General features: G+C 52.6%; 1 protein-coding gene across 1 annotated transcript; it reads left to right on the top strand.

Moving 5' to 3' along the window:
- Window positions 1–22,982, top strand: LOC116943765 (proto-oncogene Wnt-3). Its single transcript, XM_032956969.2, has 4 exons — window positions 1–1,401; window positions 17,002–17,243; window positions 19,816–20,081; window positions 22,501–22,982. The coding sequence occupies exons 1-4, from the start codon at window positions 1,235–1,237 to the stop codon at window positions 22,978–22,980; spliced, it is 1,155 nt and encodes a 384-aa protein (XP_032812860.2). The 5' UTR covers window positions 1–1,234; the 3' UTR covers window positions 22,981–22,982.
- Window positions 22,983–23,828: the final 846 nt, after the last annotated feature.

The raw sequence follows: 23,828 nt of genomic DNA on the forward strand, positions 1-23,828 counted from the left end.
GCATAATTTGCTTAGGACAGCCCCACCGATCATCGGCGAGTTTACAATTGAGCTGCGCAATTCGCTCCCAGCGGTGTCTGAGTGAGAGTGCGAGAGTAAGTGGGAGTGTGTGTGTGTGCGAGCGTTGTGTATGCATGTGCGTGTAGTGGTCTCGCTAGCAGCACTTGCCCCAAAAAGTCCGTTAAGGCTAAACGGGGGATCTTTGTCTTTGTAGTGGTCTTAGTCGAAATCTACCCCCGTCTTCTCCCTCCGCCTCCTCCTTTTTCTCTTTTTCTCCTCGGGCAAAATCGTGCAGATTGTGAGAGTCGCCCCCCCCCCCCGTCTGCAAAGCACGAAAGAGAGAGAGAGACAGGAAGAGACACGGAGAGAGACACGGAGAGAGACAGAGATACATTGGGAGAGACGGACAGACAGACAGGAAGAGATACACAGAGGGACAGAGACACATTGAGAGAGAGACAGGGACATACACACAGAGAGACAGAGACACAGAAGGAGAGAGACAGACAGGAACAGACAGACAGAGAGAGAGAGACAGGACGAGAGACACAGAGAGAAAAACAGAGACACTGGCATATAGGACAGCCGCCTTATACAAATCACGCTTAACGCCACTGCATCGCCACCTGTGCCATCGTCTGTAGCAACATCTGCGCAATCACCTGGACTGTCATTAAGGTCACCATCGGCACCGTCGATCGCCACATCATCAGCACAGTGATCGGTGTGATAACTCGAATCGGGCCTCCGTTAATCATCAGCGTCGTGTCGTTGTCATCAGTAGCAGGGACAACATCAGCAGGAGGAGCGTATCTTGAGTAATAACTTTCGGTAACATTCTCAGCAGCGCCATCGAATCTTCATCAGCACTATCGTATCATCATCAGCATCATCATCGCTTGCGCTATAACGCGCATCATCATCAGCACACGGACATATCAGTATCAGCAACATTAATCGAGTCGACATCATCAGCAGCAGCAGCATCGTCATCAACAACAGCAGCGTAACTTGTGTAATCACCATCGTCTTCATCACCAGCAGCAGCATCATCACTCCCAACATCATCAACACCATCATCAGCAGCAGCAGCACCATCACCTACCTCTCCATCCCCTTCCCATCACACGACTACTCACCCGCGTTTGAGACTCCTGGTGATTCCCATCACCCCACTCGGCTCGTCGACATCGGGCGCCACTCAAACTCCCGGACCACGGAGATAAAGTTCATCATGGCCAGCAAGTTATCCCCATCTTCTTCTTCCTCTTCTTCTTCTTCGTCATCATCATCATCGTCGTCGTCTTCGTCTCCGCGTGGTTGTCGCCTGCCCTTGGCGCTGCTCGTGTTGATGTTGGTGCAGGTGGTGAACCAGGGCCTGTGCGCCTACCCACACTGGTGGTGAGTGAGTGAGTAGGTGAGTGTGTAGTTGGGTGCGTGGGTAGGTGAGTGAGTGACTTGGTGATTGCGTGGGTGGGTGAGTGGATAGTTAAGTGAGTGCGTGGGTGAGTGAGTAGGTGAGTGTGTAGTTGGGTGCGTGGGTAGGTGGGTGAGTGCCTTGGTGATTGCGTGGGTGAGTGAGTGCTTGGATGAGTGAGTATGTGAGTGAGTGTGTAGGTGAGTGCGTGAGCGGGTGAGTAGGTGGGCTAGTGAGCTATTGTGAAGATGAGCGGACGGCTGTGGTGAGCGTGGAAGTGTAGAAACGGATGATTCGATTGCTAGGTGAGAGAGTGAGAGCACGTGAGCGAGCGGCTGAGTGAGTTGATGAGTGTAAGGTGAGTCTTAGCAACTGCAATGAAGACTAAATCATTAAATGACTGAAGGTGTATCTGGGTGAGCCGTTGAGTGAGCGAGTCCAACATTTTTACGAGGGAGTGGTTTAGCGATTTAATGAGTGAATGCGGGACTGGGTGATTAAGTGCGTGAGCGAGAAGACATTTACTGAGAGATTTAGCGAGTGTGATTTGTAGGTATGTATTTACGTTGAACTTCTTTCGCACCGTACGTAGCTAACCGTGCTAATCAGTTCTAAAGAAATTAGTTTGTCAATATTGACAGAAAGAGTGTTCCAGACGGCCGCAGTCATTTAGTGAGTGTGTGAGTTATTTGCTGAGCGACTGAGTAATTTAGCGAGTGACTTAGCGAATGGTTTAGTGATTTACGAGTTATTTAGTGAATGCTTTAGTGATCGGGTGAGTGGCTATGTGGGCCAGTGAGTGATTTGATAAGCGAGCGATATACTGGGCCAGTGAGTGATTTAGTGAGTTGAGTGAGTGGGCGATTTTAGTGAGCGTTGTAGCCAATAGTTCGGTGATTGAGTGAAGGAGCGAGCGAGTAACTAAGTGAATGCTTTAGTGGGTGGGTGATTGGGTGAGTGAATGAGTGAGTGAGCGAATGATCGTGTCAAACGATGCCGTGATCTGCTTAGCAAAGAACCATGGTGAGCGGAGTGAGTGAATGAGTGAACAGTGAATGAATTGGTGGACGATTTCGTGAGTGGGGAAACAACTTGTTGTGTTATGAAATTGCAATAATCATCATTGTAATGTCAACGACACACAAACATACACCAAGACAAAGATCCCCCGTATAGCCTTAAGAGACTGTTGGGGCGAGTGCTGTTTGTGAGCACCTATGAAGGCCGGCACGGCACACGAGGGGGTGGGTGGCCAGCACAACACCTGGCCGCCTTTTTCTTCCGAGTGGCGATGTTTACACATCGCACCAGGTACTCATTTGAGGCTGAGTCGACCTAGGGGAGGCCCAGGACCGGTTCAGATAATCGTCACTGGTGTTAGCCATGAGCGGGATTGAACTCGGGTCGCCGGGTTCGTAGCGCGCTAACCGCTGCACCACCGCTCCCCACATACATGTATACCACAAACAACCTACACCGCGATATATACACACACGCATAATATACACGTACAATACACACAGCGATGCACACAGACACACGAACACACAAACTCGACTCGATATTTTATCCCGATTATCATTTACGTTGTAACCGACATCATCACAAAACAGACAAAGATCCCCCGTGTAGCTTTAACAGACTGTTGGGGCAAGTGCCGTTAGCGAGTAGCCGGCACGGCACACGGGGGGGGGTGAGTAGCCAGCACCCACGTCCCACCCCATTTGTCTCCCCGGTGCTGATGTTAAAAAAAACGCACCGCATCAGGTGACACAATATTAAGGCCGAGTAGACCTAGGGGAGGCCCGGGACCTGTTCAAACAATCACGCCGCTGCTACTGCTCGTGAACGGGAATCGAAATGGGGTGATTCCGAGTTCGTAGCGGGGTTGGTTGCGCTAACCGCTGCACCGCCGCTCCCCCCGTAACAGCCCCCGACAAGCGAAGCCAGCGATGCGCTGGAGACGTGAACGCTGTGCGCGCGCGAAACTCGTCAGCGATTTTGTTGTTGTTGTTGTTGTTGTCGTTGTTGTTGTTTATGTTGTTGTGGCCGGATACACCGGCGCGTGCGTCTTACTTCTGTAAAGAACGCGACCGGAGATTATCAAGAGGCGTGGTGGGACGAGTCCGTCCGTGTGGGTCGCAACTGTTGCGGTCCGTACGTAATTGTTGGTTCGGTTATAAACCACGTGGTGGTCTCGTCATTGTTTCAATTGTCGCGGAGATTGCATGCACGTGTGTATGTTGAACCGTCTTTCGCGCCGTACGTAGCCCAACCGCTCTCTCAATCGGAGGTTGACATGCGATGTCGGGGACCTTTTAACGCGACATCGACGTCGTCCGCGCGTGTCTCTGAACGACTTTCGTTCGCCGCATGTGGAGTTGATCGCCGCAGACCACGGGGTGACGCCGTCCGTCTCTCGCCGCAACGCCATGCCGAAGCTTTTTTCGCTCAACATTAACTGCGGCTCGCGGCGCGTGCGCGTTCGGTGGCCTCCCCTCGGTCAATTTAGTCCCTCGGATGAGCAAAGCTGCTGCGGGGTGTGTAAACATCGCCCGCGAGGAGATACAAAGGCGGCCGGGCGTGGTTCTGGCCACCAATCCCCCCCCCCCCACCTCGCCCGGCGTATGACGTGCCCGACTTTTAATAGGTGCTCCCCGCTAGCGGCACTTTCCCCACAAAGTGTGTTAAGGCGATACGGAGAGATCTTTGTCTTGTGTCATGTCTTCACCATCGATGCGTGCTGTGTAATTGTGAGCAGCGTTGGGTGCAGCGGTCAGCGGTCAGCGCTGCTCTGCGCTACGAACCCGGTGACACGAGTTCGATTTCCAGGGCCTCCCCTAGGTCGACTCAGCCTCGAATGGGTACCCGGCCCGGTGTGTAAACATCAGCACCGGGGAGACAAAGGCGGCCGGGCGTGGAGTTGGCCACACCATCCTCCTCGTGCATCCGTGCCGAAACTTAATAGGTGCTCGCTAACAGCACTCGCCCCAGCAGTCTGTGCGGGCTTCACGGGGCATCTGTGTGTGTGTGTGTTAGCGCGTCCATGTATATTGGATGTCGTAGTTGCGTCTGTAAATGGTACTCGATTCTTTCGTGTGTGTGTGTACAGCCCCGTTATATATCATAGCACACCATCTAACAGCGAAACAAACTGAAATGAATTTTCACTGTGCATGCTAATAACTCCTGTGCGCTATTACATACGGTTGTTATGACTATCCTTCCTTTAAGTGTCAGCGGTGGTACATTAATTAAGCCCTGCGCTCGACCCATCATCACAGCCTAGCAGCCCCGATGGCTCACAAACCTCCTCGGTCTCGCGAGGCACCGGCCAAAGTTCGTCCCAGGCAATGCGATAGCGGTCGAGCAACCATTACCGTGTAACCACAAAGTAAACCCATGGAGACACGCAGAGACTCATAGAGATTGTATGGAGATCCCAAAGAGACCCATAGAGATACATAGATACATAGAGACTCGTAGAGATTACATAGAGACCCATAGAGATACATAGATACACAGAGACTCGTAGAGATTACATAGAGACCCATAGCAATAAAAAGATACATAGAGACTCGTAGATATTACATAGAGACCCATATAGATACATAGACGCACAGAGACTCGTAGAAATTACATAGAGACCCATAGAGATACATAGAGACACGTCGAGATGCATAGAGACCCATAGAGATCCATAGATACATAGAGACACGTCGAGATGCATAGAGACCCATAGAGATACAAAGATACATAGAGACACGTATGGATTACATAGAGACCCATATAGATACATAGATACATAGAGACACATAGAGATACACAGAGACCAATAGAGATGCATAGAGACCAATAAGAGACATAGAGATACAGAGGCCAATAGAGACACATTTATATGAATAGAGGCCCATGCATGCTAATTAGTAACTATAGTTACTATATTCTTGGTTCTTTCGGTAAATGCACGTAGAAGGGAAACAATAAAATAATTAAAATACAAAACAATAAAATTATCGTGACGTTTCGACCGCAACTACAAGCAGTCATCATCAGGTGTGAAAACCACACACACAATTTGAAAAATTTCTTGCTGTGGTTTTCACACCTGATGATGCCTGCTTGTGTTGCGGTCGAAACGTCGTGAGAATATTATTGTTTTATATTTTTATTATTTTATTGTTTCTCTTCTACGTGACTTTACCGAAAGAACCAAGAATAAGAATCCCTGCAGTCACGAAAGCTTTAAATAAAAATTTATAGTTACTAAATTTACGCGTTCTAACCCAACCTCCCCCCCACCCCCGACTCTAATATGGATAATATTGATGGCGAAAGCTTACGTGTTAGACGTAATAAATATAATTACGGTGAAGGTTCAGACATGGGACGATTCATATCGCCGTCCCTTTGTCAATCTACTGCTGCGTGTGAAGGTCGCTCTGTCGGTAGTCGGCGTTTTTTGTTGTTGTTGTTGTTGACCATACTTCACCACTCTGGTCAACGCGGGTTGTTGAATAAAGGCAGGTGCGGGCTTAGCGACGCATGGCCGCTTAATTGGTCGTCACTCGCCAGCCGGCGTTAAACCCGTGACCAGGAGTCGAACGGAGAGGCTGGTCCTCCCGGGTACGGAACGCGGTGCGCTAACCACTGCGCCACCGCTCCCCTAAACCCACCCCCCCCCCCCCTAAAAAGATAATGACTATCTACAATTACTAATTAAAATGTTTTAAATGATTTTTTTAATTATTAACCAATTTGTCGATTTAGTTTTTTTTATTATCAAATCCGGTGTTTAAATTGAGCAGCTTAGAATTCCTCAACCCTAGCGTCAGAACCGTCGCCTGTTCAATAATTTCCATCCATTGTCAATCCACTGCCAGATGAAGTCCTCCCCACGCCGTGTCGGCCATGCGGCTTATGGGCCATACTTCACCACGCTGGTCAAGGCAGAGTTGGTGACGCAGGGCGTAGGGTCACGAACAGGTTCGAGTTGATTTTGTGTGACCAGGGTAAGATACCCAAGAGACCCAGGGTAGGAGTCTCGTTACGCCGTGACCAGCAATCAAACTCGGGAATGGCGAGTTCACCCCGCAGTGCGCTAACCGCAGTGCCACCGCTGCTCTGCCTACAATCCATAACGGCTGTGCCCGTGAGTTGCGTGACTCAGCCCCCTTATCAGCCGATCATCACACAGGGAGGTCGATAAAGATAAACAAAATTGTTCTGGAGAGAAAATCAGTCGTAAAGATGAGTGGAAGTTTTATCCGTGGGTTTGCAGTACTGTTGTACTGCCCTCGGCCATACGAACGTGGACATTTATAATGCTCGCGAACCACCACGCCTTTGGCCGTTTACGATTCTCCGTAAACACGCAAATTACTACATTACACGCTGCACGAGTCCGATGATTGGTGAACCCGTCTCGCGTGGCGCAGAGAGAGGGACATGGATCTTTGCACATGGAGTCGCGAGACGTAGCCGCGTCTGCAGCCTTGCGTACCTGGTGCCGTGTGTAAACATCAGCAGTGGGGGATACAAAGGCGGCCGGGTGTCGTACCTATCCACCCCCTTAACCCCCAACCCACTCGTGCGCCGTGCCAGCTTCAATAGATTCTCACTACCAGCACTTGACCCGACAGTCTACGCAAGCTACACGCGGCATCTTTGCCTTTGCCTTTGAACTCACAAGAAGCAGCGCGCGTCGCCTGCGGCAGTTGAGTCTCAGTAATGAGCTACGGGTGTTGTCACGTGACGAGTGAGACACACACACACACCTCCGTTACACACACACACGCCTGTTACACACACGTTACACACACACATACACACCCGTTACACACACACACACCCGTTACACACACACCTCCGTTACACACACACACACACCCGTTACACACACACACATACACACCCGTTACACACACGCACACACCCGTTACACACACACACCCGTTACACACACGCACACAGCCGTTACACATACATACACACACCCATTACACACACATACACACCTGTTACACACACACACACACCCGTTACACACACATACACCTGTTACACACACACACCCGTTACACACACACACACTCCTGTTACAAACACACACACCCGTTACACACACATATTACACACACATACACACCCGTTACACACACACACCCGTTACACACACACCTCCGTTACACACACACACGCCTGTTACACACACACACACACCCGTTACACACACATGTTACACACACATACACACCCGTTACACACACGCCCACACCCGTTACAAACACACACCCGTTACACACACATGTTACACTTACATACACACCTGTTACACACACACCCGTTACACACACACATACCCGTTACACACACGCACACACCCGTTACACACACATACACACACCCCTTACACACACATACACACCTTTTACACACACACACACACACCCGTTACATACACACACACCCGTTATACACACACACCCGTTATACACACACACCCGTTACACACACACACCCCACAGGCCGGTATTTCAAATCCACTGCTGGATGATGGCCTCCTTAAGCCAGCACCGGGGTCGTCGTGACGTTGATTTGACGCTGATGTCCCGACGCTGGGTTCGGTGAGACGTAGGGGCAATAGGAGTGCAGTTGGAGTACCGTACAACAATGGGATGCTGCTGTACTGCTGCTCTGCGGTCCACCACATAGCCGATAGCGGTAACCTTGCGTCATGTCACCCCCCCCCCCCCCCATCGCCTCCACGTAGTAAATACATGCAGGCCTCGCTTAGCGCGACCCCGCACAACGCTGATTCGACGGGCGCCCACTGTCCCCGGGAACGAGGTCTTGGTTCGCTAAGCGAGGTCTGCCTTGCCTCACCGTATCCCATCAGCGGCAACGTGGCTTGTTTCTGGGAGCGCGCGATTCACAGCGGCATTGGTTCTAAGCGCGAGAAAACTCCGGACCGGTTCGTTAGGACCACGAGGTTCTATCGTACAAACGACAAAGCCAGCCCGAGCGAAAACAAACTCGAGCAACCTGCCCTTAAAGCAAGTTAGCGGTAAATGCGAATCCCATAGCCTCACATTAGTCGTTATTCTTGGCGCGTATTCTATCCCCGGAACCCGAGCTCTAACCGCGACGCTAACAGGTCTGGAGACTCCGCTACACACACACACAGAGCCTGCAGCGCTAACCCCACTCGGCCACATTCCGATGTGTCTGTGCGTAAATACATATCTGTGTATGTGTGCATTAAAGTGGAGGAGCGGTAGTCTAGCGGTTAGCGCTAGGCTGCGCTACGAACCTGGCGTCCCGGGTTCGATTCCCGCTCGCGGCGAAAACCCAGTGACGATTATCTGAACCGGTTCTGGGGCCTCCCCTAGGTCGACTCAGCCTCAAATGAGTACGCGGTGCGGTGTGTAGACATTGCGCTAGGGAGACAACGGCGGCCGGGCGTGTGCCGTACCGGCCTTCGTACAGTAGGTGTTCGCTAACAGGACTTGCCCCAACAGTCTATTACAGACTATTACAGGCTATACGGGGGATCTTTGTCTTTGTATCCGTGTGTACATTCATGTGTGGGGAGGGGTAGCGCAGTGGTTAGTGCGCTCAGCTAAGAAACCGACCACCACGAGTTTGATTCCCGCTCACGGCCAACATCATTGACGAATATTTGAACCGGTCCCAGGCCTCTCCAAGGTCGACTCAGCCTGAAACGAGGACCCGGTGCGATGTGTGAGCAATGGAACGGCCGGGCGCGGTGTTGGCCTCGTGCGCCGTGCCGCCCTTCATAGGCGCTCGCTAACAGCACTTACCCCAAATAGCCTGTGGAGGCTATAGTGCGATGTTTAGTCTTTGTCTAACAACGTATTGCAAATCACGTGGCTCTCAGTCGGACATCGCGGACCCGATGGAGATGGAGTGCGGGGGGGGACCTTCATCCAGCAGTGGACTGAACATGACCGATGATAAATTTATTAAAATACCGTAGAGACGCTGACCCGTTTGCTACAATGTGTGCGTGGTGGTGTGGGGGGGAGCAGCTTTGTGGACTAGGAATCGGACTCGGTTCGGAAGAGGGGGGGTTTGGTTATCGGATTGCGCTCACCACTGCGCCACGTTCCCCGAGACTCCGGCGCTCACCACCAATCTCTTCATCGCTCGTCGCAACAATGCATACGGCGGGACTTTTCAGGTGAATTGTCACCGCCACTTTTTTTTCTTCTTCAAATTCCGCATTACATTTGTGGCGACGACGAGAGGCTCGCGGTGGCCAACTGCTGCCGAAGAGTTGCCACAAAGCGTCTGTTGCCGCCGCCTCCGCTGCTGCTGCTGAAAGCGTGGCAGCACCAGAGGGTGATGTCGTCTCACGAGATGACACTTAATGATAGGGTGCGTTTTGATTAGCGGGCGCCCGTGGCTAGCGTTGAACCGGCGAGGCCTTACTCGGCGGCTAGGTAGTCGGGTTGTTAAAATCTTTACCGGTAACCGCAAGAATGAAACCGGTTAAAACCGTTTTTTTTGACCGTATTGTCTGTAAGAGCAAACATAACGTGACATGCTTCGCTTTGGATAACTGATGTAATGGTTACCGCACTGCGCTGTGTGAGACACAGACACACACACACAGACACACACACACACAGACACACACACACACAGACACACACACACGTGGGGAGCGGCCACTCAACAACAACAAAATCCACGTGAATCGGTTACCGGTTCATGACGTACTATTGTGGAATGCGGTAACCGGTTACCGGATTAACTATCCTGGCTCTCCGTATAGCCATGCAGTTCTACACGACTGATACGTTGTCTAAATACAGTATATATATGAATCTATACTGTATATATGTAAAATATTTTTTGCAAACGAATTATATTACATAATACACTTTCTCTTCTTTATTCGTACGTACATCATCATCAGCAGCAAGTCACGATCCCTCCACTGCTGGACGATGGCCATCCATCTCGCACGCACCACTCTCGCGATGTAGCGATCCTGCAAAGGGTGTCGCGCACCACGCTCCGTCTCCCCCGATCGGTGGGGTTCCTCCTCTCTCTCCCGCTCCCTCCTTTGGCTGCCATTCCGTAGTTCCGACTCCCGCACATCCTGGTGACCGCGACGCCGTCCGGGCCCGAATCGCGCATCTCGAATAATTCTCAACAGTTGCTGTGATGATGGGTTTTTCTGTGTTGCCGTTGCGTCCTCTAGAACCACGAATTCCTCCTCCCCTTCCTGCCGCCCACCTCTCCCTATCTCTCTGTAAATATGTAGATGGGAGACAATGTTCCCGTCGTTCATCATAATTCCAGCACCGTGCAATGTATGTTCAGTACCCATAGTGGAAAGAATAAATACGTACACACATATATATATACAAACAAACAAAAGCTACGCGAACAGTTTAAATAGTTGCCGATTGCAATTGTGTCATAAAACGACTTTATTCGATTCATGAAAATAGTAATGAGAAACGCGCACGCGCTTTGGACGTCACCGTCCGTCCCTCGCTCCCGCCAGTCGGCGTGCCAGCAAAACTAAAAAAACTCATATAAAGTATGATTATTATTCGAGAACACGCGCAGCAGGCTGACGAGATCATGCAAACTATCCGGGCGAGTCGCCTTCGGGCACGCGGGTGGAGCGCAGAGGTCGGCGAACCTGCGGCTTAGGAGCCGATCACGGAGCCGACACGCGGCTCTTCGGCGAGGGGGGACGGCGGCTCACGGAGCCGTATGGGGCTCTTCAAAGGCGAACTGCTGCGCAACTTTAGTGATTAAGGAACCACCAACACCACCACCACCACCACCACCAAACAACGTCACGTTGTATTCACATCGCATTGCGTGCTCTTGAAATATTGATGACTTTGTTGTTGTTGGTGTTGTTGTTTAGCGAATTCGACGAGATGACATCTCCTGTTCGTGATGTCGAGTTTGCGAAGTGGGATCGGTCCGCTTTCTATCGGCTTGAGCGTCGCTCTTAAACTGAACGTGAGAAGGATGATCACACCCCACTCCCCCTTGCACTATCACACTCGGCTGGGTCGTCTTTTGTGGGTTCCACGATTGGTAAATACGTAAATGTGTAAATGCTCGCATGTGCTGCTGAGAAGCGTCGACTTACCTCGAGCGTCGCTGTGCTCAAATTCAGCCAGTCGATGGTCTCGCGGGTCCCGGTAATGCAACAACAACAACGACGACGAATGTGTCAACCCGACTACCTAGCCGCCGAGTAAGGCTCTCACAGGTTCAACTCTAGCCACGGGCGCCCGCTAATCAAAACGCAACCTATCACCAAGTGTCATCTCGTGAGACGACATCACTCTCCATGGTGCTGTCACGCTTTCAGCGGCGGCGGCGGCGGCGGCAGCGACGGACGCTTTGAGAACTCTTCGGCGGGAATTAACATTCTTGGTTCTTTCGGTAAAGTCACGTTTAGATAGAAACTAAAATAAAAGATAATACAATGAAATCGGAGTTGGTCACCGCGAGCCTTTCGTCGTCGCCGCAAATGTAATACGAACGAAAAAAATGGGTTGATATTTCGGCGAAATTTACCGCCGTACATGCATTGCGCACGGCCAGAGCTAAACGTGAGATAGTCGCGTGCCATTTAAGGACAAGTATGTATATATATGTGTGTACACAATGAGTAGCATGCGGAATAACATTGCAGATGGATACCCAAATTAGCCACGTATTGTTGTTGCAGTACCATGTAATACAAAACCGAATGTAAGTGTTGCCGCTGCAGCATAAATGTTACAGAATACGTGACAACATTAGTAATAATTAACAGTCTACGTGGTGCTGTGGATGGCGACTGTGTGGAGTCATTCACCCAGCAGTGGATGGAACATGGCTGTTGCTGACGATTTTAATGCTTTCCTTTATTTCTTGCCGGTAAGAAGAAACTGTATTTTTGACGTTTCATCCAACGGGCCTTGATAAGGACGGTTGCTGGCTACGACTAATTGAAAGCATCTCATTGCATTATACGGGATCGTTATACGATCATAAAATATATATACGTGGTCAAAAAGTTTTGAGAAATCCAATTAACTCCCGATTAGCAAAAAAAAACGAATGCATCGTAAAGTTAGTTTTGTACTAATTGTTTTAAAGTGTAAATATTTGTAGCCCATGGTCTATCAACTGCTGGAGAATATCCACGATCGATCTCACTTCTGCGTATGATGTTATTGTATTGCTCAGTCGCACGAATATAGACACACAAGACAAAGCTCTCCCGTATAGCCTAAGACAGTCTGTTGGGGCAAGTGCTGTTAGGGAACACCCATGCACACATTCCGTATGCGTACGTATACAACACACATATATTACACGCGCGTAGTTATATGTATGTGTATATATATATACATTCGTTATCATCATCAATCGTCCATCGGTATCATCAGCCATGGTCTCTTCACTGCTGGATGGATGCGTCAACTCGCCCTTACCGAAAGCCATCTTCTGCGCGATGTCACCGCTCCATCTCACAAGCAAAGGCAAAGATCCCCCGTATAGCCTTGACAAACTACGTGCTATGGGTGGCCAGTACCACGGCCGACCGGCTATGCATCCCAAGTGGCTGATGTTCACACATCGCACGATACAGTATACTCATTTGTGGCTGAGTCGACCTAGGGGAAGACCGGGATCCGTTCTGATAATCGTCACCGGTTTTGGGGGCCGTGAGCGGGAATCGAACTCGGGTCGCCGGGTTCGTAGCGCAGCGTAGCGCTAACCGCAACAATAACCGCTCCTCACTTCAAAGACAAAGATCCCCCGTGTAGCCTTAACAGACTGTTGGGGCAAGTGCTGTTAGCGAACACCTATGAAGGCCGGCACAGCGCACGAGGGGGTGGGTGGCCAGCACCACACCCGGCCGCCTTTGTCTCCCCAGTGGCGATGTTTTTACGCACCGCACCAGGTACTCATTCGAGGCTGAGTCGACCTAGGAGAGGCCCAGGACCGGTTCGGATAACCGTCACCGATGTTGGCCGTGATCGGGAATCGAACTCGGATCGCCGGGTGCGTAGCACAGTGCGCTAACCACAACACTGACCGCTCCCCAATACAATACAATATACACACACAGCACGCATATGTACTGCTGTCACACACTTATACACACACATATATAATAACACACCAATGCACGTATATTTGCATCCATACATATACAAGACAAATATTCCCCGTATAGCCTTACCATTTTGGGGGGGCAAGTGCTGTCAGCGAGGAGCACCTATGAAATCCGGCATGGCACGCATTGATGGCCAGCACCACGCCCGGCCGCCTTTGTCTCTCCTCGTTCGCCATCCCTCGCGGCTCACGCGATGTCGCGATCCACGCCACTCCCGCACATTCGCTCATTTCATTGCTCCATCTCTGCGGTGGTCCGTACACTATGGCTCGCTGCCTCACTCCGTCACGAGTCTCGACCACCGGCCCGTCATCATCAACATCATCATCTCCATCATCATCAACATCATTAACGTCATCAACATCACCATCGTCGTCACCATTTTCAACATCATCAACATCAGCACCATCATCAACGTCATCAACATCACCATCATCATCAACATCATCACCATCATCAACATCATCACCATCATTATCAACATCGGCACCATCATTAATGTCATCAACATCACCATCATCATCATCAACATAATCACCATAATTTTCACCATCATCATCACCATTATTGTCACCATCATCATCATCACCATCACCATCGTCATCACCATGATGACCATCAGCATCATGACCAACATCGCCACCATAATCACCATCATCAACATCATCACCATCATTACCACCATCGCCGTCCCTTCCAGCGCTGATGCGTCCTGCCAAGACCGCTAACTTTTCTGAACTCAACTAAACTTTTTATTTTTATTTTACCAGGTCAGTCCTGCCGAGCTATACGACTTATTCAGAGGCGACCTGGCCACAAGTGATAGCTCAACCAAGAGGCTTATCACGTGGACATTTTGTAGCAGCCAAATACTCTAAACGCGTGGTGACGTTGATTCGAAATGCGGTGGGAAAAACCGGAGGACCCGGCGAAAACTCCACGCGACTACAGGGAGAGAGACAGAGAGAGAGACACGACCTCCTGTATACCAGGCGAGGTAGTTAACATCTCCTAGCCACCGTGATGATGATGAAAGAGAGACACGCAAAACTCCAAATATACAGCAGCAGGCGTCAGGGTCTGGATCGAACCTACGACCTCCAGTATACCAGGCAAGGTAGTTAACATCTCCTTGCCACCGTGATGATGATGAGAGAGAGACACGCAAAACTCCAAATATACAGCAGGCGTCAGGGTCGGGATCGAACCTACGACCTCCTGTATACCAGGCGAGGTAGTTAACATCTCCTAGCCACCGTGGCGTCTCTTCTTCATATCGTCGTTCCATTTTCCCTGTCAGTGTACCACTTGTTTTATACAATGAACATTATCCATATACGCGGTCAACTCCGAACGTAGGTTTACTCGAAAGCCAATGCCACAGTGTCAACTTCACAGCCGGGAGATGCAATCGAACCGCCGCGCCTTCTGGATTGCAGGTCCGGTCAGTGGTTGATCACCGTTATGCCAGGGGCAACCACCCCACATCGTCAAAGCGTCTGACGTACGAGTCACCCTCTGCGCTCCAATGCCGAGGACCGGGAAGCGTGGCCAGATCACGGGGAGCGCGCCCCATCCCGGCAGATCTCGGAAGCTCCGCAGGCCCCCAGCCTGGACAGCACAAACATGGGATACTTACCGTGGCGTAACAGGTGTTATAGGCTGTTGGGGTTCTTCGTTGTCGGCAGTGGGGGGGGGGGGGGGGGGGGAGAGGGGGGGCAGCACGTGTGTCGACTCGCTGCGTCACTGTTCCAAGCGATTTTAATACGCGCTCTGTGTAAAGTGCGTGAGGTCGGTTGAGAAATGTGTGTCTGTGTGTGCGTCTGTGGGGAGCGGTGGTGCAGCGGTTAGCCCGCTACACTGTGAACCCTGTTATCTGGGTTCGATTCCCGATCACGGTCAACACCAGTGTCGATTATCTGAACCGTTTCTGGGCCTTCCTTAGGTCGACTCAGCCTCAAATGAGTACCTGGTGCGGTGTGTAAACATCGCCACTGGGGAGGCAAAGGCGGCCGGGCGTGGTGCTGGCAACCCACCCCCTCGTGTGCCGTGCCCGTTAGCAGCACTTGCCCCGACAGTTTGTCTTTGTGTATACATACATACCGTGTATGTGTGTGTGGGTAGCGGTAACGCAGTGGCTAGAGCGCGGCGCTACGAACCCGGCGACCCGAGTTCGATTCCCACTCACCGTCGACATCAGTGGCGAATATCTGAACGGATAATGCTCAACACTGACGCCGATGACACGGATCTCATGATGATGCTGCTGCTAATGATCACTGTTGTGTCACTGCCTACGCTGGTAATATTACTGCTGCTGCTGCCGATGATGCCACTGCGATTAGTTCTGCTGCTGCTGATGGCTATAGTATAACGCGAGGCACTTTTGATAATTTTAACATTGCTGTTACGACGGCTGCCGATTCTGATCTGACTGATGAGTTCTTACCGCCTCTCTGTGTGCACCGCGCTGTCATTCACGTGATTCATTCATCGTGTTCCACGTCTCTCTCTCTCTCTCATTCTGCTGCGATAGTTTTTTTTCGTTCTTACGTGCATCGACTCCGCGCGTATCTCGTTCATTAAATTCACGTGTTTCGTTCCGTATACCTCTCTCGTTCAGTTATTTATTCATTCTGCTACACGCGTTTCCTTGTATGCCTTCATTCTGCTCCAAGCGTCTCATTCATTCTTCTCCATGTGCCTCTTATTCATTCATTCTGACCCACGTTTTCCTGGTATATTCCTTCATTCTGCTCCAAGTAGCTCATTAATTCAGTTCCACGTTTTTCTCATTAATAAATTATGCTGCACGTTATTTGTCATTAATTAAATTACTCCATAATTCATTCTGCTCAGAGTGTTTCATTCATTCAGTCTGCCTCATGCGCCTCTCTCATTGATTCGTGAATTCTGCACCACGTTTTTCTCACTCAATCATTCCTTCTGCTCCACGTGTCTCTACTAATCTTCCACTCATTTTGGCCCACGTGTCTCTTATTCATTCACTCATTAATTCTCCCACTCACTCGCTCGATCACTGAGCGTCTTATCCCTACTCCCCTCTCCGTCCGTCGGTCCGTGATGGGTGGTGATGGTGGCAGTGGTGGATTATGGGGAGCGGTGGCGCAACGGTTAGCGCTGCGCTCCGAACCCTGCTACCCGAGTTCGATTCCCGCTCGCGGCCAACACCGGTGACGATTATCCGAACCGGTCCTGGGTCTCCCCTAGGTCGACTCAGCCTCCACATGAGTACCTGGTGCGGTGTGTAAACATCGCCACTGGGGAGACAAAGGCGATCGGGCGTGGCTGCTGGCCACCCCCCCCTCCTCCCCTTGCCCCATCAGTTCGCTAAGGCTATTACGGGGAGTGTGGAATCTTTGTCTTTGTCTTGACCATGACTCCACAGGTCTCTGGCCGTGGGAAACCAATACGCGGCTCTGGGCTCCCAGCCCGTGCTGTGCGCCTCCATCCCGGGCCTCGTGCCCAAGCAGCTGCGCTTCTGCCGCAACTACCTGGAGCTGATGCCCAGCGTGGCGGAGGGCCTCAAGCTGGGCATCCAGGAGTGCCAGCACCAGTTCCGCGGGCGGCGCTGGAACTGCACCACGCTCAGCGACAGCCTCGCCATCTTCGGGCCGGTGCTCGACAAAGGTGGGCGGCGGTGCTGGGGGTGGGGAGGTGGGGGAGGGAGGGGGGAGGTGGGGGAGGGAGGGGGGAGGTGGGGGAGGGAGGAGGGACAAGGGGGAGGGAGGGGGGAGGAGGTGGGGGAGGGAGGGGGGAGGTGGGGGAATGAGGGGGGGGGAGGTGGGGGGGAAGTGGGGGAGGGATGGGAAAGTGGGGGGAGGGAAAGGGGGAGGTGAAGGAGGGGGGGAGGTGAAGGAGGGGGGTGGTACACACACCTGGGTCTGCGACTAGAACCAGGGTTTTCCAGAGTTAGAGGGGGCTCCCCCCCCCCCGCCCAGCCTCACACAATAGAGGGTCCCACAACGGACCTGGTTGTGTATGGTCGCGCATGAATCACAACAATCACAACAATCACAACAACTGATTTACCCCATGAAAGCCGCACTGCGACTGAAGACTCCTGTACCAGCAGGGTCCTGATAGGCCAAGGCGTTCACGGCCATTGCCAGTTAGTTTAATTGTCTCTGCGTTGTGTTTTTAAGCTCTCCGATGAGCACGGTGGGCTAAGTACGGTGCAAAAGAAGTTCAACATACAGAGATATATATACAGAGCTCTGCATCTATTCACATGTGGCGCACCGCGGGAAGGGGGCAGGGTACGGCAAATCGGGGCGACTGCCCCGAGCCCCGCAATTTGGGGGGGGGGGGTTGTGGCCCACGATTCGACGTCACGGTGTCGAATGTAAGACTTCCCCCCTATGGACGGCCCTGGGATGATGAGAGGGTGATAATGATGATAGGGTGATGATGATGATGAGAGGGTGATGATGATGATGATGAGAGAGGAGAGATTCCGCTGCTGCCCATGGCGAGAGGGCTTCAGTAAAGATAGAGTTCCTGTCGTGTCGCTGTTTCGCATTCTATCTTTAGTCTATGTTTATGTATGTCTATGTGTCTCTCTGTGTGTCTCCGTGAGACTTACAGAGATGTTAACTCCCTCGCCTGGTATGCAGGAGGGTCCTGGGTTCGATCCTGAACCTTGGACGCCTGCTGTACATTTGGAGTTCGTATGTCACTCTCCCCGTAGTGGAGTGTTTTTTTCTCTGAGTCCTCCGGTTTTCCCCTCCACATTTAGAATCAACATGTGTTTAGAGCATCACAGGATAAGCCGCTTCGTTGAGCTATCGTTTGTGATGGCCAGGTCGCGTCTGAAAAAGAGCTTTATAGCTCAGTGGGCCTGATGTGGTAAAATAAAAAAAAATAGTTTAACACGTAGGCTTTCGCGACCAATATTATTCATAATAAAAGTTTTTGGGTTAGATCGCGTTTATTTATAAATGTGTCGTAACCCTCCAAGTGCGGCCTGGAAGCGTATTATTAAATAATACACATTACATTTAAAGAATTACTAATCTACAACTCATTACTAATCATAACCAATGACTGATTACTAATCGATTAAATAATTACAATAGCCCCCCCCCCTCCGCCTCTAATCACTTCACCTGATATGAGTTAAGTGATGACATCACCCTGCTGCTCTATATAAAAAACGGGAGCAAGCGAGGGCTTTACGATTCTGGCGAATTGCCCGATGATGCTGGATGTATTTACCAGCGAAACGTCGTACTCAAACTGTAAATGTGGATTAACTCTTCAACACACCGGTGGGCTGAAGTAGTGAATTATTTGTCTTTTGTCAACGTGACACTTTTTTTTTTGCTGATTGGCCGTGTCGGGTGGTGGAGGGTTACGACACATTTATAAATAAACGCGATCTAACCCAAAAACTTTTATTATGAATTAAAAAAAATAGTTTATCGTGCTTGCGATGCGCGTGTCAATGGACAACGTGGGCAGTCGTGCAAAAATAAATGTTTGCATCTCAAGGGATTTCCCAGGTGCAACGCGGGAAACTGCAACAATAACAACAATGCCAGGCTCGCAGTGCAGTCCAGTGCGCTAAGCACTGCGCCTCCGCTCCTTCTCGACGAGGTTCGGCAAGTTCCTCGTGACCGATGGCCCCACCGTCTTACGGATGGATGTTCGAATGGGATGGACAGACGGGTGAACAGATGGATTGACGGGTGAACTGGATGGATGGACGGGTGAACTGGATGGATTGACGGGTGAACTGGATGGATGGACGGGTGAACGGATGGATTGACGGGTGAACGGATGGATTGACGGGTGAACGGATGGATTGACGGGTGAACGGATGGATTGACGGCTGAACTGGATGGATGGACGGGTGAACGGATGGATTGACGGGAGAACGGATGGATTGACGGGTGAACGGATGGATTGACGGGTGGACGAATGGATTGACGGGATAACAGATGGATGGACGGGCAATGGATTTTATGAATAAATGGACGGATGAATGGAATTAGGAAAGACGGACGAACAGACATGGGAACAGACACGCGACTACTGGACATCCCCTTGAAAGAAAGAGCTTCACAGCTCGTCGGATTCCTCCTTGGCATGAAATAACCACGCCGATCCCGATTGTGGCAAAACACGTGCGCACGTACGGCATCTCTGTTCCTTCCCCTACCCCCTCCCCCCCCAACCCTCAACTGGCCGCCCGTCGCAGCGACACGCGAGTCGGCCTTCGTGCACGCCATCGCCTCGGCAGGCGTGGGCTACGCGGTGACTCGGGCGTGCGCCGAGGGCGCTTCCGCCATCTGCGGCTGCGACACGAAGCATCGCGGTCCCCCCGGGGAGGGCTGGAAGTGGGGGGGATGCAGCGAGGACGCCGACTTCGGGGTGATGGTGTCGAGAGAGTTCGCCGACGCGCGCGAGAACCGGCCCGACGCTCGCTCCGCCATGAACCGGCACAACAACGAGGCCGGCCGCCTGGTGCGCTACCGCACGCGATCAATAGTGATCACGACCACCACGCACAAACGCCGACCACTGCCGACGCACTGAGCAATGTTGGCCAGCAGCACCACACGCCCATCACCGCCACCATCGCCGTCGCACGTGATCAATATTGATCACGACCACCACGCACAAACACCGACCACTGCCGACGCACTGAGCAATATTGACCACCAGCACCACACGCTCATCACCGCCACCATCGCCGTCGCACGTGATCAATGTTGATCACGACCACCACACAAACACCGACCACTGCCGACGCACTGAGCAATATTGATCACCAACACCACACGCCCATCACCACCACCACCACCACCGCTGTCGCACGTGATCAATATTGATCACAAGCCCACACAAACGCCGACCACTACCGCCACACTGATTAATATTGATCACCAGCACCACACACTCACCACTACCGCCACCTCCATCACCGCCGCGCGTGATCAATATTGATCATAAGCTCCACACATCCACCCCACCACTGCGCGTGATAATATTGAGCACCCCACCACCACCATTGCACTATTTAGCCCCTGCTGAGTTTTATGTAGATTCATAATGATCACCTATTCTAACCAAGTGCCATAAATCTGTATTTAATCTCCTATTGATCATTAGTTTGGTGAAGGTGGATACTGATCACATATTGATCGAAGTGCCCTACATCTGTCTATTGATCCCCTATTGAGTGAGCATTAGTTTCCTATAGGTAAATATTGATCACTAATTGGCTCCAAGTTTCATATAGTTGTCGCTATTGATTCCTATTCATCAGTATCTTATATAAAATCGAGATTGATCACATATTGATCCTTAGTTTACCCCACTCACCACCTCCAGTGACCACATATTACCTCCCTCTTTTCCTTCCCAGTAGCGTAACGAGCGTGGCCAAAGCTACGAGGGGGGAGGGGGTGGGGCCGTGGGGCCCTCCCCTAGACAGCCAACCTTGGGATTTGTGGGGGGGGCATCCAATATTGGGGGCCCACCCCCCACCCCCACCCGGACCGATTGCCGCACCGCCGCCGAGCTGATAACGGCGTCACTACAGAGACAGAGATCCCCCGTATAGTCTTCACAGACTGTTGGGGCAAGTGCTGTTAGAGAGTCGCAACCTGTGAAGGTCCGCACGGCACACGAGGGGGTGGTGGGTTGGCCAGCACCACGCCCGGCCGCCTTTGTCTCCCCCCAGCGGCGATGTTTGCTACATACCGCTACACCGGGTATTCATTTGCGGCTGAGTCGACCTCGGCGATGCCCACGGCCGGTTCCGATAGCCGTCACTGGCGTTGGCCGCGAGCGTGAATCGAACTCGTGGTGGCCAGGTTCATAGCCTTAGCAGCAGCAGAGGCAGCAGAGGCAGTGGCTAACCGCGACTCCATCGCGACTACACCGTGACCACACCACGACCACACCGTGACCACACCGTGACCACACCGTGACTACACCGTGACTACACCGTGACTACACCCTGACCACACCACGACCACACCGTGACTACACCGTGACTACACCCTGACCACACCACGACCACACCGTGACTACACCGTGACCACACCACGACTACACCGTGACCACACCGTGACCACACCGTGACTACACCGTGACCACACCGTGATCACACCGTGACCACACCACGACTACACCGTGACTACACCCTGACCACACCGTGACTACACCACGACTACACCGTGACCACACCGTGACCACACCGTGACCACACCGTGACCACACCACGACTACACCGTGACCACACCGTGACCACACCACGACTACACCACGATCACACCGTGACCACACCACGACTACACCGTGACTACACCGTCACTACACCACGATCACACCGTGACCACACCGTGACCACACCACGACTACACCGTGACCACACCGTCACTACACGACTACACCGTGACCACACCGTGACCACACCGTGACCACACCGTGACCACACCACGACTACACCGTGACCACACCGTGACCACACCGTGACCACACCACGACTACACCGTGACCACACCACGACCACACCGTGACCACACCGTGACCACACCACGACCACACCACGACCACACCGTCACTACACCACGACTACACCGTGACTACACCACGACTACACCGTGACTACACCGTGACCACACCGTGACCACACCGTGACCACACCGTGACCACACCACGACTACACCGTGACCACACCACGACTACACCGTGACTACACCACTACACCGTTACTACACCGTGACCACACCACGACTACACCGTGACCACACCACGACCACACCGTGACCACACCACGACCACACCGTGACTACACCGTGACCGCACCGCGTGCTCGCCAGGTGACTTACACGCCGCTGGTTCCCTTCCACCCCCCCCCCCCATCCACCCCCAGTCCATCCTGGAGCACATGCAGCTCAAGTGCAAGTGCCACGGCCTGTCGGGCAGCTGCGAGGTGAAGACTTGCTGGGGCGCGCAGCCCGACTTCCGCGCGCTCGGCGACCACCTCAAGGACAAGTACGACAGCGCCTCCGAGATGCTCGTCGAGCGCCACCGCGAGTCGCGCGGCTGGGTCGAGACGCTGCGGCCCAAGTACCCCCTCTTCAAGCCGCCCACCGACGGCGACCTCGTCTACTACGAGACGTCGCCCAACTTCTGCGAGCCCGACCCGGAGACGGGCTCGTTCGGCACGCGCGACCGCGCCTGCAACCTCACCTCGCACGGCATCGACGGCTGCGACCTCCTCTGCTGCGGCCGCGGGCACAACACGCGCACCGAGAGGCGCAGGGACAAGTGCCGCTGCGCCTTCCACTGGTGCTGCTACGTGAGCTGCCAGGAGTGCACACGCGTCTACGACGTGCACACGTGCAAGTAGATGTCGCGGGGGGGGGGGGGGGTAGGGGGGTAGAGGGGGTGTTGGGTGGAGGGGCCCCCAAAGGTTGCGGTGTTCACAGCGTGTTGCGGAGGTGCGCGGTTCGGAGCCAACGGGCCACCCTGGTTAATACTGCTGGGTGAATACGTGTGTGTGTGTGTGGTCGTGCGTTAACCGTACCTGGTGCGGTGTGTAAAATCATCTGGCACTGGGGGGAGACAAAGGCGGCCGCGCGCGGTGTTGGCCGCCCACCCCCTCGTGCGCCGTGCCGTGCTGGCCTTCATAGGTGCCACTCGCTAACAGCACTTGCCCCAACAGTCTGTTGAGGCTATACGGGGGCGGGGTATTTTTGTCTTTGTGTTAACCGCATGAGTGCAACGGCGCCCACTGCTTCGCATTTGGAGGTGAAGAGACGCCGTGGTGGAGTCGTCGTTCGAAAACGAGGAGGGAGCGTGAGCAGGCCACCGCGTGCCGGACGGAGTGCGCGGTCCACACATTTGGGCAGAGAGAGCGGGGAGGAAAGGAAAAATGAAAATTTATCTAAAAAAAAATATATGCAGCCGCAAAAATGTGTACTTTTCGATGTTTGGGAATCCCCTACACCCCCCCTAATAAATAAGGAGCGACGTCGCTGTCTCGGTGGGCACACTCGGGACTACGATCGTCTCGTGTGCAACGCAGCAGCACCCCCCCCCCCTCCCAGCGCCTTGCAGCCTTCCCGCTACCCCCTTGCCCCACGAGAATAGCGCGGAGACGCGGAGACCAAACTGTGCCCGAGCGGTCTTTCCTCATTGCAGGCCCCCCTCGCCCGCCCGCCCGCCCGCCCGCGCGGGCCCACCGGAGGCCCCCTT

The sequence above is a fragment of the Petromyzon marinus genome, chromosome 19 (genome assembly GCF_048934315.1).
Source record: "Petromyzon marinus isolate PM22_M1 ecotype Great Lakes invasive population chromosome 19, UKy_Petmar_22M1.pri1.0, whole genome shotgun sequence".
Taxonomy (NCBI): domain Eukaryota; kingdom Metazoa; phylum Chordata; class Hyperoartia; order Petromyzontiformes; family Petromyzontidae; genus Petromyzon; species Petromyzon marinus.